Source organism: Panthera pardus, unplaced genomic scaffold (assembly GCF_024362965.1).
Source record: "Panthera pardus isolate Hobbes unplaced genomic scaffold, ASM2436296v1 HiC_scaffold_16, whole genome shotgun sequence".
In the NCBI taxonomy this organism is placed as follows: domain Eukaryota; kingdom Metazoa; phylum Chordata; class Mammalia; order Carnivora; family Felidae; genus Panthera; species Panthera pardus.
In genome coordinates, this window is record NW_026526721.1 from 140,976,723 (window position 1) to 140,992,938 (window position 16,216).

The following is a 16,216-nucleotide window of genomic DNA, read 5'->3' on the forward strand; positions in this document are numbered from 1 at the left end:
AGTGCCTGGGACATAAGTAGGTACTCAGTAAATGTTTATTCAAGTCGAATGAATTACTTTTAGCACAAGTGGTTCTCAAAATTTCTTTTGTCCTTTTATTGTTCCCTAAATAACGTTAACCCATGTTTTGACTTCTGTTCTTTTAATGAAAGAGCTGCAGAAGACATCACACATCCCAAAGTGGGACCGTGTGCGTGTGATGCAAGAGGTCTTTGGAAATCTACGTGCCTAGATCTGGTTGATGCTGTAAGAACAAGCTGGCTTTGATGACCCATCAAATATGCTTTTTTTTTTTTTCCTTCCAGATTCTTAGAATTTGCACCAGGTATACCCCGGAACAAGACACCATGACTTTTTCAGATGGCCTTACCCTAAATCGAACTCAGATGCACAATGCTGGATTTGGTCCTCTGACTGACCTTGTGTTCACCTTTGCCAACCAGCTCCTGCCTTTGGAAATGGATGACACAGAAACAGGCCTTCTTAGTGCCATCTGCTTAATCTGTGGAGGTACCAACTACCTAGAAAACCCTCATGAGATTCCATGAAGAACAACTCGCACTTGTCATTTATGGGAAATTCCCATCTCCATTCCAGAGTTATTTTGCATGGAAAAAGACACGTGAATAAATAGCCAGGCATGCATGCTTGGGGTCCGTTGCATTTTTCCATATGGTTATAAATTAAATAAAGGTACTTGGGATCCTGTTGCTCTGAAATACCACAGTGCTATTTCTCCAGTTGCCACAGGTATTATTTCAAAGGTAGGATCAGACTGTTGTAAAATAAATTGCCCAGGGACATTTTAACGATAATGCTAGGGACTTGATTGTGCTGTTTGCTACTTTAGTGGCTGGGACTACAATTCGTTGGTTTGTCTCCCCCAACCCACCCCCACCCCAGCACCCAAACCTTGCAGGACCAGGATCAAGTATGGCTTTCTGCTCTGTACTGACCCCTACTGGCTCACAGGAGGTTGAATCATAAGTGGTTAAAAAGTAATGGCTTTGATTACGGGGCCTGTTTACCTTGCTGTTAGAACCATCCTGCTCAAGGCTTGTTTGAATTCAGTTCAGTAGTGACACCTCCTGGTCACAAGGAGTAATTCTCTTCCTGGAACAAAAGCAACCAGGCATCAGAATGTGCTTTTGACCAGCAAGAGGGACATGTTCAAGTGTCACTGCCTAAAGCAGTTCCCTGTATCTTCAAAGTTGTGTATGTGATGGAATCATCACATTAATAAAATGATAATGTGCTAGGAGGAACAAGGACGCACGCTCACCTGGCAGGTGCGTGACTCTTGCTGCCCTAATTGTTTATCCTTTATTCCTGCTGTCTAGACCGCCAGGACCTTGAGGAACCAACAAAAGTAGATAAGCTACAAGAACCACTGCTGGAAGCACTAAAAATTTATATCCGAAAGAGACGACCCAGCAAGCCTCACATGTTTCCAAAGATCTTAATGAAAATCACAGATCTCCGCAGCATCAGTGCGAAAGGTAGGTCTTGAAGTCTATGTTGTGTTTGCCAAGTGGTCCTGACTTGTTTTTAAACTGATGTTTTCATTCAGGATGTTTGATAATAGCTGTCTTTTTGTTGTTGTTGTTCCGGAATTCATTTCTCACGGAAATCAGAAGGAATATAGTATTCACCCTTTAAAAAAACAACAAAAAAAAAAACACCTTAAATCTTACCCTGCTCAATGATCTTAATAGATTGAGTTTATAATTCAGATTACTAAGTAAATAGAAAAACTGTTTTCAGGAGAATGTACTCTATGACAGCCTTTTTCATCTCATGCCTTGGCACACATGCTCTGGTTGCTATAAACTTGACTCCAGTTTTTCCTGACCTCCAAACCTGGGGAAAATGAATAGTACTTAGGGCAGTTGTTACTGGGTGAAGTCTCTCTCTCCATCGGTGTTGCCGTTGCTATCTCGCGTGTAGGCAGATTTACTTCTGCACACTTCTCAGCAAAGGAACTCATGCTCTCCTGAGAGGTATAAATATTCTTGGTCTAGTGACTTTCAGTTTGTGTGGCAACGCGAGCAATTACAGAAGTGCCTAGAGCTATATCACAGTTGAGTGTTAGCGTCGGGCTTTGCTGTGTGGAGAGAAAACTCAGCAGCTATCCCTGGTACCCAGCCTGCTGCGGTCCTTCTCCTTCCCCATTAGCGTGCTCTGCCCCTGAAGGCCTGGCCGAGCCAAGGAACCAACTCTGCATTTCACAAAGTGCTTAAAAAACACGGTGAATTTGTTGGACGAGGAGTCTCGATTCTTGAGCTACTTCGAAGAGGTTTCCTCGATGAGCCGTTCCTGAGTTCATCCTTAGCATGGGGTTCAGAGTCTCTGCAAACAGCAGATACCAGTGCTTGGCCATTAGAATTACGAGGTCTTTGATTTTAAAAACAGTGAGGCTGTTTAACTTAATACTGTCATGGTCTAGATCTAGCTAGACCGGTGCTAATAGAATTTACTGTGATTATGGACATACTGTCTGATCTGCCTTGTCCAATACAAGGAGCCACTAGCTACACGTGGCTCTCGAGCACTAAAAAAGTGTCTAATTCAATCGAGGCACTGTTTGTCCTAATTGTAATGTAGCAAATTTAAACCGTCGCACGTGGCTAGTGCCTGTTGCCCTGGACAGGGCAGTGCTGCGTCCAAGTTGACAAGCCGCCCATTTGTTAGCTGTCACCTGTCGCTTCCTTTCTTTGCGGGTAACTGGTATCCTTGAAAACTGTGTTGTTGGAAGACACGCTCTTTCTGGTCTTTTATCAAGAACGTCTCTTTGTAAATTAGGTGAATATATGTTGACACTGTTTCCTACAACTGACTCGGGCATGGGATCAGCACATTTAAGGAAGTCACCGCGTCTGTGCTGCTTTTCTGTAGATGGAATAGAAATATTTAAATGTCGTAAAATTAGGGTAGTCTCTGGAAGGCACTGGCAGCACGGTTTTCACCAAAACCCTCGTTCAAGTCAGTGAAGGTGGAGCCTTAGTTCTTCAGCTTGACTCCTTATCTCTACCAGATTTCTATTATCTCTCTTTAAAAGGTGCAGAACGTGTAATTACCTTGAAAATGGAAATTCCTGGATCAATGCCACCTCTCATTCAGGAAATGCTGGAGAATTCTGAAGGACATGAACCCTTGACCCCCAGTTCGAGCGGGAACCCAGCGGAGCACAGTCCCAGCATCTCACCCAGCTCGGTGGAAAACAGCGGGGTCAGTCAGTCACCACTGGTGCAATAAGACACTTTCCAGCCACTTCAAACATTCCCCAGTACCTTCAGTTCCAGGATTTAAACCGCAAGAAAGAAACATTTTTACTGCTGCTTAGTTTTCGGACTGAAAATATATTAAAACTCAAGAAGGACCAAGACGTTTTCATATGTATCAATATTTACTCCTCACTGTCTAACTTACCTAGAAATACAAACTTTTTAAATTCTAAAACTCAGCCATTTCGTGCAACCAGAAACTAGTTAAAAGCTTCTATTTTCCTCTTTGAACACTCAAGATTGCATGGCAAAGACCCAGTCGAAATGATTTACCCCGGTTAAGTTTCTGAAGACTTTGTACATACAGAAGTATGGCTCTGTTCTTTCTATACTGTATGTTTGGTGCTTTCCTTTTGCCTTGCATACTCAACCAAGACACCGAGGTTGTGGAACAGACTACTGCACGCGTCCAGCTAAGAGAGGCTCAAAAAAATAACTTGCTTTCACAGAGTAATCAGGACACCAAGGTAAGGAAAGGGGACTGTTGTACAGTATGACAAAGCTAGAGAGAAGTCTAATTTAGTTAGTACGGAAGCTTGTCCTTGCTCTTTTTGACGCTCTCAAACTGCGTCTTCTATTTCATGTTGCCCAGTAAAAAGATACAAATTCACTGCACTAGCAGAAGAGAATTCTGTATCGGTGTAACTGCCAGTTCAGTTAATCAGATGTCATTTGTTCAACTGTTAATGTCACTTTAAGAGTGGTTTATCTTAATGACATAACTACACAATTTTTTTTTTTGAAGATACATTTTTACAGTAATGGTAGCCTCCAAGGCAGAAACACTTTTCAGTGTTAGTAAGTTTTTGTTTACCTGTTCACAAGCCATTAGGGAAATTTCATGGGATAATTACAGACTGGTCTACCACCTACACTGTGTAACTCCAGTGTCCTTCCTCATTCATGCCTGGTATTGAGGGTTTTTTTTTTTTTCTCCTAGCCTCCTTGATGCCCGGGGGCTAGTATGAACCCCTAAAGGCATGGACAGAGAATCTGCATCCTTTGACCTTGTTCAATCACTATGAAGCAGAGTGAAAGCTGTGGTAGAGTGGTTAACAGATACAAGTGTCAGTTTCTTAGTTCTCATTTAAGCACTAGTGGATTTTTTTTTTTTTTTTGATATATTAGCAAGTCTGTGATGTACTTTCACTGGCTCTGTTTGTACATTGAGATTGTTTAACGATGCTTTCTATGTTCATATACTGTTTACCTTTTTCCATGGAGTCTCCTGGCAAAGAATAAAATATATTTATTTTAAGAGTGTATGGGAGCTTTTACTACACTTCCCTCTTTAGTAAAGACACAGAGTACACAGTTCCATTTTTAATGTTTAAATTTCATTTCAAAAAGCAGGTCTGTAGTCTGCAACCATGACAATTAAAATCTGTGCTAATGCACGGCAGTCTATAACAATTCTACAAGCCAATCAGACAGTACATGACATTTCAATGAGTAAAAAAGAGCATAAAACCGTATGTGTAAGAACAAAATGTTAAAAGGCCTACCACAATAATAAAAAACCATCAATTACATCATCACATTAAAATAAGCCAGATGTACAAAAGTCTGAGACAGAAAAGACAAAAGGACAACACAATTTATCTGTTGAAAAATGTTTCTGTGCTCTTTGGGCACTTAATTAAACATTGCAAAATCAACATCTTCTTCGTCATCGGACTCTGCAAAATATTTTACTTCTTTCCTAGCCCGACCGCTCCGTGGCAGAGAAGGTGCTTCAGAAGTGAAATCTGATGGGAAGATGTCCACATCTGAATCCTGATCAAAAGAGGTTTTCTTCATTTTCTAGACATGGTTTAAAGAAAAAAAAGAAAAAGACTAATGTTAAAAAGAATTATTCCTTATACTTCACTTACATTTGAGAAATAATACAAATAACGAGGCTTCTAAAATCATAATTGTAATGCTAACTTAAGTGTAAGACCAGTTACCTAATCCTTTTTCCCTTTATAAAAATGATGAAGTATAATAATCTGCCACCGTGGTGATATTTTTTTCTGAATTTCTCTATTACCAAGCAACTATGCACAGTACCCCGGATTAGTACAAATTATTTACTTGTAAGTACCTCTCAATTCATGAAAGGAAAACAAAACTTATGCACAATATGGAGTACATACTATGTTTATTATAAAAATGCAGAGAGGAGTCACCAAGATGGACCAGACACATGGAAGACTGGATGGAAAAGGCCAAGGTGGAGAATGGCGTGAAGCTAAAATCATGTTTGTATTTTTACATTTTAATAGGGAGAGAAGAAAAAGGACACTGGATGTTTTTCTTTTACCTATAAAAAAAAAAAGATTGTGTGCTCCTGGAGAAAGGTCAGACTGAAAATTAGCCACAGTCAAATGAATTCAAGTTAAAAGAAAAAAATCAGAGCCTGGGCAAATAAACCCAAGCTAAAAAGAAACAGCCCCTATTCGGTCTGAAAAGTATTTCAGACACATAGCCAATAACTTCAATCGTTCATTGGATGAAATAGAATACTCTTAATTAAGTAGGCTAATTTATGCCAGACTTCTATCCAAGAAATAGTCCTGATTGTATGTATCTTACACTTGGATAATTCTTTTAACTATACATAAGTGCCGTATGCATAAGAGAGGCTAGGTTTAAAGTGTTAGAAGACCTTATAGTAATAAGCCAACTAAGCCAGTTATAGATCATCGTAAAACAATGCATAAAAAGACGTTCCTGATTACCTTGCTTGGTGTTTTGGATGTTTTCCTGCCAGGGTTATAATCACCTTCATTTTCAGAGCCAGATGCTTTCCTTTTCTTTGCTCCTCGGCCTTTACCTTAAAATGATACAAAGGGGTTTTTTCCTCCCAAGGTTAAAGTACAGTATAAAAAGATAAATGCCACAACATTACAGTTCACTTCTTCGGCATGCCCTAATCAGTACTGCAATCCTGGTCTCTAAATATAAATGATGCAGAAACTATCGGGCGGCATCATTTCAGTTTTGGGATTGACGGGACGAAAGAGTATTTCACAAATACATTTAAAACTAGTTGGAAGGTCCTGGTGACAAATTTTAATGACCAAACTCCTGATACACAAGAGAAAACATTTGCATTTTGAACATGTGGTCTTTGTGCCTAAAAAGAAAATGTCTTATTGCTTTTTAACTTGTATGTGATGAAAACAAGTTTTAGTTTCTAATTTGTCCTAGACTAGTACCTTTAAAAATACAATATGCATTATTAGAAAATACATATTTTCTTATTAGCACAAATTATGTTTAAATGTGTAGTCCAGATTTTACTTATGCACTAGTAACGACGAATCGCAGATCCCATTTTAGGTAGCACAGTCTTAGAATAAGCCCCGAGTATTAATCATAATCTGTCAAATCCATGTTCCTTCTCAGACTTAAAAGCACCACATGCAGCTATTTTTTTTTTCCACCTAACTAACCTCTTATTCTCACTGGAGGAGAAAGGGGGAAAAGTCATATGCAAATGGTGACAAAATATTCTACATCCTACAATGATGCCAGTGAAAGAGAAAATGGAACTAAACTGCCATTCTAAATTTTAAAAATTCTTTAAGAGCTATGACGAACCAGATTGTACTAGTATGGATAGCCTAAACACTCTTGGGATGTCCTATTTTATCAAATGAATCAATGAAATGGCACTTCTGAATCTTTAACAGTTTCAAGCCAGGCATAACAGAAGTACCGATCTCCTCAATCACTGTTTCTTTTTTGCCCCTATTCTCCCTTGTTTCCATGTAGCTATCTCCTTATCCCAACCACCACTCTAAATACACTGATGGTAAATCTGTCAGTTGGGAGAAAAGGCTGAGCAGCTACCCTCAGAAAAAACTGTCTTACACATATTTTTTAAAAAGCACCTTTGAGGACTTTTCTAGATTCTGGAAGGAAATGAGGGTTCCAGGATGAAGAACTGGTTCCTAGATGAGCAAACAACAGCTCCAGTGTACAAGTCCCAGGTCCTGGGAATGGTCACTGTCCACTTGGCAAGGAGCCCTCATCTGCCTTCTCAATAACTACTCCCAGTGAGTCTGTGCAGGGGGTCTCTGAACCATTCTTAGGTATGTAAGTTGTTTACTTAACTTCCGAGTCGTAATTCCTTGATTCCTAAAACAAAGCACTAGACTTCCTCCGGACTCTAATTCAGCACTAATTCTTAAACATATTCCTTGTTGAGGAGTAAAGCAATTTAAAACAAAACAGTACAGTCTTTCTAAATTCAATGAGAAGAGACGAAATATTTCCTACGCGACATCCATTAGAGGGTTAAACATAATCCTCACCTTTTGGGGGTGTACTCTTCTTTGGAATGCCGAATTCTGAATCTGAGTCAGAGTTTATAGTCTCTACTTTCTTCTGTTTAGGGGTTCTCTTGGGCTTAGCAGTTGTATCTGAAGATGGTTTTCCTATTAAGCAAATTTCCATTTCATAAATCAATGTAATACACTTACCAGCGAACCATGCTCAAGCGAATCCTGTAACAATGGAATTTCTTACTGCTGATAGGAAATTGAGTAGCCTTACATAACAAAATGGTTTCTCTTCCCTTGGTGCCAGTATAAAGCCAAACAATTTCTCACAGATGACACCATGCTTTTTATTTAATTATGAATATGCCTTTTGCTATTTCGTGGGAGATTATTTTAAACAAAGGCCATTAATGCGAATTAAGCAGGAACTTTTAAAAAGCAGTAGTAAAAATATAGTCATGATAGAAAAGTAACATATTTGACATTAATTACAACTCAAGTATAACCACATGTTACGTTCTAACTTCTAAAATGTTTTAGAGGAAGGAAAAAACGTTTTTACAGGACCCCCAAATACCATGAATAGAAGCTGATTCACTTCAATTCAAAGTTGAAAAGTTGAAATCCAAACATGGCACTTTTATGTAGAAAGAAATGTGAAAATTCCAGGTAAGACAATAGGCCCAAAAGCCTTTGTTTTATGAATTTTGCTTTTAAGATAGAATGTTTTTCTGCTTCATTTACCTTCTATGTGAAAACTGATAAATCAGACTTCACTTGTGTGATTAGTAAAAATTAAAAAACAAAAACCAGAACAGGCTAATTACATGGAAAATGTATTCCTGGGCCCAATCTGAGATGCTAGGGTAAAGGCCCCTCATTAGGACGGCAAGAGAGTCCACACTCATGGCCGTGGCAACCACAGGTTTTGTGGCTTTTCCCTGAATCCTTATGATTGAGTCCACCACAAGAGCCACGTGGCAGGCAGCTCCTAGCACCAGTATAGGCTTGACACAGCAGTGTGTTCTAGGAACCAGCTTTCTCCTTCATTAGAGTTTCCAGGCTTGAGTGTTAGGTGGCAGTTCAAGTTCCACCAAGCAAATGTAAGTCGATACCGGAGTACCATGAGCTGCTTCTGCTGTCAACGACCGGAGTTAGAGGTTAACTTGTATAATAATACATAGAATTTGGAGCTAACAGAGATAATCTCACAGAGGATGGAGGAGGGGATGCATCCTCTCCTTGAAATGGGATTTTGTGGGAACTGTATTTTTGGAAGGCGGCTAGAGGAAGACTGAGGGCTTCAACTGTTTCACGCAAGCATCACCCATTCAACCGACACAGGCTAGTTCAAGTGGTGAAGCAGCCAGACGGGACAGGGGTTGTGGTATGCTAGCCTGTTAGTTAACACTCAACACTGACTCATTAGCTTAAATAGGAGTGCACAGCTCGATGAAGGAAACAGGTTGATACGTTCCAAGAAGTGACAGGGCTCCCAAGTTCTCGGGTGGTTATAAAGTGCTCACGTGAAGACAATTTTTAAAAAGATGCGGAAAGAAAAACTATAGGGCCTGTCTCAGTTTGAACTCCCCAGAAGCAGACCCCACCTGGCCCCAAAACAAAGACTCCAGTACAAGTACTTATTTGGGAGGTAAAAAAAAAAAGGGAGAACAGAACTGAAGCAGCGAAGCGACAGCAGCCAGTAATGGGTACGGTACCAAGCCTGTCATCACTCTGAGGGCTCACCACGAGCAATCTCTGAGCCATGGGAAGCACACATCTCAGAGCCGGCTAACCAGAGAGGCAAGAGCACTAACGTATTTGCAAACCGGCTCTCTTCGATTACCGAGGAAGAGTGGCTGGAGTGGGGAAATACTAATATTCCAACATAGTAACAAGTCCTGAGGCAAAGAAATACAGGCACTGGCTGATGTGTACGGAAGAGGTGTGGGTGAAGGGATGCAGACAGGGCACCTGGTGTGTTGGCCAGAGAAGCTGTGGCAGTCAACCAACTTCTTACTGTGGTCCAAGTGCACTCAAAATAAGTAGGGACTTCTGTTGTTCCCCTTCATCTAATATGTGCGTGTCTACAATGGAATCTGTTTCACATTTTTGAGGTACTGAAAAGATGGTCCATACTGTATGTTTATTTACTTGCTGTGTAAGGAGCACTTATCTTTTAAACACAAAGCACTAATACTGGCCTTCTTCAAAAACACCAAGAGTATGTCCCTTGGGACTAATAACAGATTCCTATGTCAAATCAACTTAGATTTATGGAGAATCTAAGGCTATGGGAAAGAAAGAAGCTACATGACTCAGAAAGAAAAAAAGAAGACCCCAGCAGAACTGAGCCATCATTCCAAATGGGGTGTGAAGACATGACCTACCTAGATAACACAATCCGGCTACTAGCCAGACAAAATTTTCATCTATTTTACAAGCTAACACCTATAGGAGAGCTTACTTAAAAAGCTATCTTTAGATATCAATACACAGGATTATTTTATAATTACAATAGTTTCACAATAAGGTCTTACATTTTAATTATTACTTCATAAGGTTAGAAAACAAGAGGGATTCTCTTTATACACATTTATACTATTTTCTACTGAAATCCACGTGCAAATAGTTTCAAATTAAATTTCCTTTAATATCAACTACATATAGTCTGTAAGATGCTTAACAACATCAAATCTAAGTACATACCCTTTTTAGCAGCTACTGTTTTACTTGGAACTTTATCTGTTTGTTTCAGACCAAACGATGGTGAAAAAACAGAGGCAGAATCTTCTTCATTACTGTCAAATTTAGCTGAATCTAAAAATTATAAAGCTTTCTTTCAGTAAAGAGACTCTATAAGGACCACTTAACAGTTAAACTTTGATTCTTTTTACTGATGACTTCTCTTTAGCTAATTGATCTTATAAATTTCTATTTTGTGATCATATAATCCATAACATACAAACAGCTGAAAACAAAAAATATAACAATGTTATATTTCAAAAATGTTAACTCTGTTGTAAAACAATATAGAAATGTATAGAGTAATAAAATTCTTAATAGTCCCAAATGCTAATCATTTAAAACATAACTGATCAGCTCAAAAATACTGATTGAGGGGCGCCTGGGTGGCGCAGTCGGTTAAGCGTCCGACTTCAGCCAGGTCACGATCTCACGGTCTGTGAGTTCGAGCCCCGCGTCAGGCTCTGGGCTGATGGCTCGGAGCCTGGAGCCTGTTTCCGATTCTGTGTCTCCCTCTCTCTCTGCCCCTCCCCCGTTCATGCTCTGTCTCTCTCTGTCCCAAAAATAAAAATAAAAAAAAAAAAAATACTGATTGATTTTAAACTGCAAGATCTCACTGTGATTATTTTACTGTCTACACATCTAATGCTGTTAACCATTTCAGGAATATCAGTAATAATGTTCAATCTAAGAAAGTGGTAACTTCATCTTTTAAAAACCAATTTTAAGTCACTGAAGATCAATTTAAAAGGCAGCAGGCATGCTCTGGTTTCTCTTCAGATCACATCAATCTTTCGCCTTTTAAAAGTCATTAGGCTTCAGTTTACTCTTATACTCCATTTTGATTCAACAGTTCCGCTCTTCATCCCTCCCTCCTTCCCTTTGTCAAACCAAAACAGGGATTCGATATGTCTACTTAGATGTGACAGTTTCACATAACAGTTTTGACATGCTCTCAAATATGCATATCTATCTATACACTTACAATATGTATCAGATCTATGTCTGTCTGCCTATATGTGTGTGTGTTTTAAAAATTCAAGACAGTTAAGTGTAACTAGATTGACCTTAAAAATTCCCCACATAAAAATATAGGAAATAGGGGCACCTGGGTGGCTCAGTCAGTTAAGTGTCTGACTTCAGCTCAGGTCATGATCCCGCAGTTTGTGAGTTTGAGCCCCATGTCGGGCTCTGTGCTGACAGCTCAGAGCCTGGAGCCTGCTTCACATTCTGTATCTCCCTCTCTCTCTTTGCCCCTCCCCAACTCACACTCTGTCTCTCTCTCTCTCTCAAAAATAAACATTAAAAAAAAATTGTTTTAATAGGAAATAATATACACCCTGATTAAGTTTGCTTCTTTCAGCTACTACAGTTTAGTACAAATCCGAATATCAGTCCCCTTGTAGCTTAAAACAAAAAACTGTCACATATACATTCACATTGCCATGAAAATCAAATTTAATCTTCCAAGATTTCTTTATCTTTTTCTCTCATTAAAACACTACATGCACATCTATACACACATCTATCAACCTAACGAGTTCCGTAATGCCTATTTTGACCAATTAGTTGGTACTCATCTTAGAAAAAGTAAATAAACCTTGTTACATTGAGGGAAATGTAAAAAGAAGGTAAGTTTTCCGCTCATAAAAAAAATCCATAGCAATAATACAGTAAGTAATTAATCAATGAAAAGATTAAAGGAGCATACCATCTTCTGACTTCTGAGAGTATGAAGGAAATGAGAAGAGATTCCCAAAATCTTGACCTTTTTTGTCATGTGAAGATTTTCTATTAGAAAGAAAAATTAATCACAATTTAAATATAGTTTCAACCTTGGTAAATTATATAATGTGCTGCAGGATTATAATTGCAGTTCTCTCATTGGTTTCTCTTTGTCAAAGACAGGGGAACCAAACTTTTTTTTTCTGTCTCACATGCACAGGTGTGCACAGAAATACATTCAGAGACACCAGAAAAACCAATGATTTAACATAAGAGAATGGAAACTGAGCAAAGGTTAAAGTTACCCAAATTATCACTACATTAAATTTTATGATTAACAGAACTGTTCCAGAATTCAACATCAGTAAATTATGGCCAGAAACCTAAGGAGAAAGTCAATCTCTGTCAGAGTCCTCAATAATCCTATTTTTAACCCTAGACTGCCTATGATAAAACACTTCCTTTAAAATCTAAAACAGCTTACAAACTTTACATCTTACACATTAAAGTTCAATACTCTCCAGAGGCAAAAAAAAAAAAAAAAAAAAAAAAAAAAAAAAAAAATCAAAGCCAAAGCTAGGGAAGAAAATTAAATCCTCCCAGTTCTAAAGAATTAGTAACTTCTCTGAACCATGTTGTCAATGTCCCATAGGCCTGCAGCCTATTTTTCTAAAGTTTTACTGGAACACGGCTACACTTAGTCATTTACATACTGTTTCTGGCTGCTTTCTTGCTACAATGGCAACAACTGAGTAGTTGCAAAAGAGACCATATGGCTTGCAAAGCCTAAAATATTTGCTATAGAGCCCTTTATGGGCGGGGGGGGGGGGGGGGGGGGACCTGCCAATCCATGCTCTAAACTATAGACAACAGTTCTGTAAACAGCTGCAACATTACCCAGATTTTTTCCTTTGTGAGGAGGACCTTACCTCAAATGATAATAAATTCTTAGACACAGTTTACTAGGAGATCTTTAATAGATGCCTAAATAATGAATTGTACCATATAACGAATAGTACTTTATTACTTACTCTGGAGTAGCTTTTGATTTGCCAGGTGAAAATGTATATTCATCTTTATCTAGGCCATCTGAAGGAACAAATTCATCTTCCCCATCATTTGTTATGGGAGATGCTTTCACTTTCAATTCCTCTAAATCATTATTGTCCTCATCATCATCAGCATCATCATCCTCCTCTTCTGAGAAGTCAAATGTGTATTTAGGCCTTTCAGCTAAGAGGAGAAAAAAAACCAGGAATGTTAAATCCAGCTTTATTTACATGAAATATTACAAATAATGCATTTGAAGATATTCCAGCTATCTCTAAAAAGAACAAAAGGGGGGAAAAAAGACAAGCATTCACAGCAAAAACCAACAGCTTTGGCCTCAGTTATTTTGATAGCATCAAGGGTTAATCTTGTACTTCCCAGGAGGCTAATGCTGCATATGGCACAGGGGAGCACAAACTGATTAATAAGATTGTTAGGGTGCAATTTGTCATACTTAAATATTACTCAAAAACAGGAATATAAGCCATTGTAAAAGGGACTACTAAGATTTCCCATTTCTGCAATTACAAAAGACAAATTTTACTCGTCTTAGAAAGGTGCCGAACTTTCTCTTAACCTCTTACATAAAAACTTCTATCTTCTATTCACAATAGTTTTACTACAAAATAACAGACCATAATTCTTCAGATGAATGAGAAATATAGAGATAATACCTCAACATATTACTAAACAATAAAAAAAGCATAAAAAGGTACCAAGTATGGGGAAAGGCACATTGGTATAATGCAAGTCTTATAATTTCTAGCATATACTATGGAATAAAATTTTTACATAATTTGGATGCTGTGTCATTTTATACTTCATTTTAGGTGTACGAAAAAGACTAAATACAATTTTGAAGTATCTAATTTAATAGATTAATTTTCACATAAGTTAAGTTACTCTATTAAAAATTCACCTACATTGTACTACCTGTGTGCATTAGGAAAAGAATTCAATCACTGGCGATTAGAGCACCAAAGAATTTAAGGTCTGACATATATTTTTAAAAGTATCTCGCAGAAATTAAACAACCATAATAAGGTATCATTCATTTTAACTAAATTAGGACTTAATAAAATTTGAGAAGAATCTTTACAATAGGACACTCAATTTTTAAATATTTGAAGACTTCAAATTAATGAATATTCAGAAAGGATAAAATTGCATGCTTAACAGCCATACAAAATAACAAGATGATATCTTCATCCTAACTCTAGCACTGCAATTATATAAATTATGCTGTGTGCATGGAATCAGACTTCTAATCATGAAACTTCGTGATATATGGGGTAGAAAACAAAACAAAAACTACAAAGCACTTCTACTGATCACTGTTGATATTCTACCAAGAAACAGTTTTTACCAAACATCTTCAAACTATGGATGGATTAAAACCCAAACTTTCTAACAAAAACCAATAGACAACATGATTCACTTTAGAGCAATCTATGTCCAACTTTGCTAAAAACAACATTCTCTAAAGCAACATTTTTGTCTTCATGAACTGTAACTTCTGAAATACTAACAATTTAGTACTTTAATGACATTGACAGTACTAAATATACCAACTTATAGGAGTAATACTAACTTGGGCAAACTAGAATATACAAGAAAATAAAAATAAAATATATCAAAGTACCAGCTGCTCTCCTAAGCAAAGAATCTCTGGGAATAACCACAGGCTCTGTTTCTTCCAAGTCACTTTCTGACTTGGATTCATCATCTGACCAAGGATTCCGTTTCTTCACTTTCTTTGCAGTGGATTTACCAGATGATGTAGGTGTTTTTCTCACCCTGGTACCTAAAAATGAAAGAATAAGGTATATATCAATATTTATACAAATGTCATTACTAAAAATAAAACTCATAATGAAAGGTTAATTATAAAATAATGTTCATGAAAATTTAAGACATTAACATCAACTACTAGAGGAAAAAAAAAGCACAATAAAAAAAAATCTAGCTATACCCTGTACATATATATATTTTTCCCCCCTCACAAAAATACTTTGTAGGTAGGGGCACCTGAGTGGCTCAATCAGTTAAGCGGCAGACTCTTGATTTCAGCCCAGGTCATGATCTTGCAGTTCATGAGACTGAGCCCCCCGTCAGGCTCTGCACTGACAGTTCACGGAGCCTGCTTCTGATTCTCTCTGTCCCTCTCTCTCTGCCCCTCCCCCACTCACACTTGCTCTCTCTCAAAATAAACAAAAAAATTTTTTCTTAAAAAAAAAAAAAAACAAAAAAAAAATCTTTGTAACAGTTCCTCACCAGGCTCCTTTTTCTCCCTTTTGGGTTTGGGACCTTTATTTACAGGAGCTGACGGGATCAATGCCTCTTCTCCTGTACCCTCTACTGGTGTTCCACTGAATTCTTCGTCAAATTCTACTTTCACTGCTGTGGTATCGAGATCACCCTATACATTAAACAAACAAATAACTAGGAGTAAAAATACAAATTAACACCATACATTTCCAGCCAATAGATCACTTCTTCATATCAGATAAGTAAAAAAATAATGCAGAGGACATTGATCAGACCATCTTCTACTTTATTTACCTGCAGCAAATGATATTGCTTACCACTCTACTATTCTGATACACTCTATGAGATAATAGCTACTTAAAAGTAACCGTAAAAAAAATAAGATGGCAGCTTTTGATTATCAAAGGGGCTTTCAGACCAATAGCAAAATACACCAAAAAGTACCTGCAAAATAAGTTCCTATATTTCAGGTCTCTCGTACTAGAAAAAAATCACAGATTATTGAAAGAAGATAAGCAACACATGTCATGCACTGCTAGGTATTAGTCAAAGTCTCCCTACCCTAAGATTATTAAAAGACAGAGAAGGACACCAGGACAAGTCATTAGAATACAAATAACAAATATGGAGGGAGGTATAAAAGTAACCCAGGGGGAGAAGTGAGCAACTCTGCCCAAGGCAGGGTCAGAGATGACTTCATGGAGAAGGAGCCTTTCTGACTGGGTTTTGAAAGAATCATGTATGTTTGCCAAGTGAAGAGAAGGAAAGGAGGGAAAAGCATCCCAGGCAAAAGACACAGAGGCACGATCACCATATTATGTTTAGCAAATTTCAAACAGTCGGGTAGGATTCAAGGAAAGGGAAAAGGAAAGA

General features: G+C 38.0%; 2 protein-coding genes across 9 annotated transcripts in view; one reads left to right on the top strand and one right to left on the bottom strand.

Annotated features, from left to right (window-relative positions):
* The window catches only part of RARB (retinoic acid receptor beta), a 530,011-nt gene extending 525,469 nt beyond the window's left edge, over positions 1-4,542 (top strand). For 6 of the 7 annotated variants that reach the window (XM_053903863.1, XM_019422920.2, XM_019422921.2 and 3 more), the window contains 3 exons: positions 306-510; positions 1,341-1,499; positions 3,059-4,542. In XM_053903863.1, coding sequence (XP_053759838.1) covers positions 306-510; positions 1,341-1,499; positions 3,059-3,255 — 561 coding nt within the window. In that variant the 3' untranslated portion in view covers positions 3,256-4,542. The remainder of the gene's footprint in view (positions 1-305; positions 511-1,340; positions 1,500-3,058) is intronic. The other variant, XR_008422613.1, reaches the window with a different exon arrangement.
* A 52-nt stretch (positions 4,543-4,594) lies between these two features.
* The window catches only part of TOP2B (DNA topoisomerase II beta), a 65,197-nt gene continuing 53,575 nt past the window's right edge, over positions 4,595-16,216 (bottom strand). For both annotated transcript variants that reach the window (XM_019422918.2, XM_019422917.2), the window contains exons 29-36: positions 15,350-15,494; positions 14,718-14,879; positions 13,057-13,258; positions 12,012-12,091; positions 10,265-10,375; positions 7,589-7,711; positions 6,008-6,102; positions 4,595-5,087 (exon numbers count right to left, since the gene is read on the bottom strand). In XM_019422918.2, the coding sequence (XP_019278463.1) occupies positions 4,920-5,087; positions 6,008-6,102; positions 7,589-7,711; positions 10,265-10,375; positions 12,012-12,091; positions 13,057-13,258; positions 14,718-14,879; positions 15,350-15,494 (1,086 nt within the window). In that variant the 3' untranslated portion in view covers positions 4,595-4,919. The remainder of the gene's footprint in view (positions 5,088-6,007; positions 6,103-7,588; positions 7,712-10,264; positions 10,376-12,011; positions 12,092-13,056; positions 13,259-14,717; positions 14,880-15,349; positions 15,495-16,216) is intronic.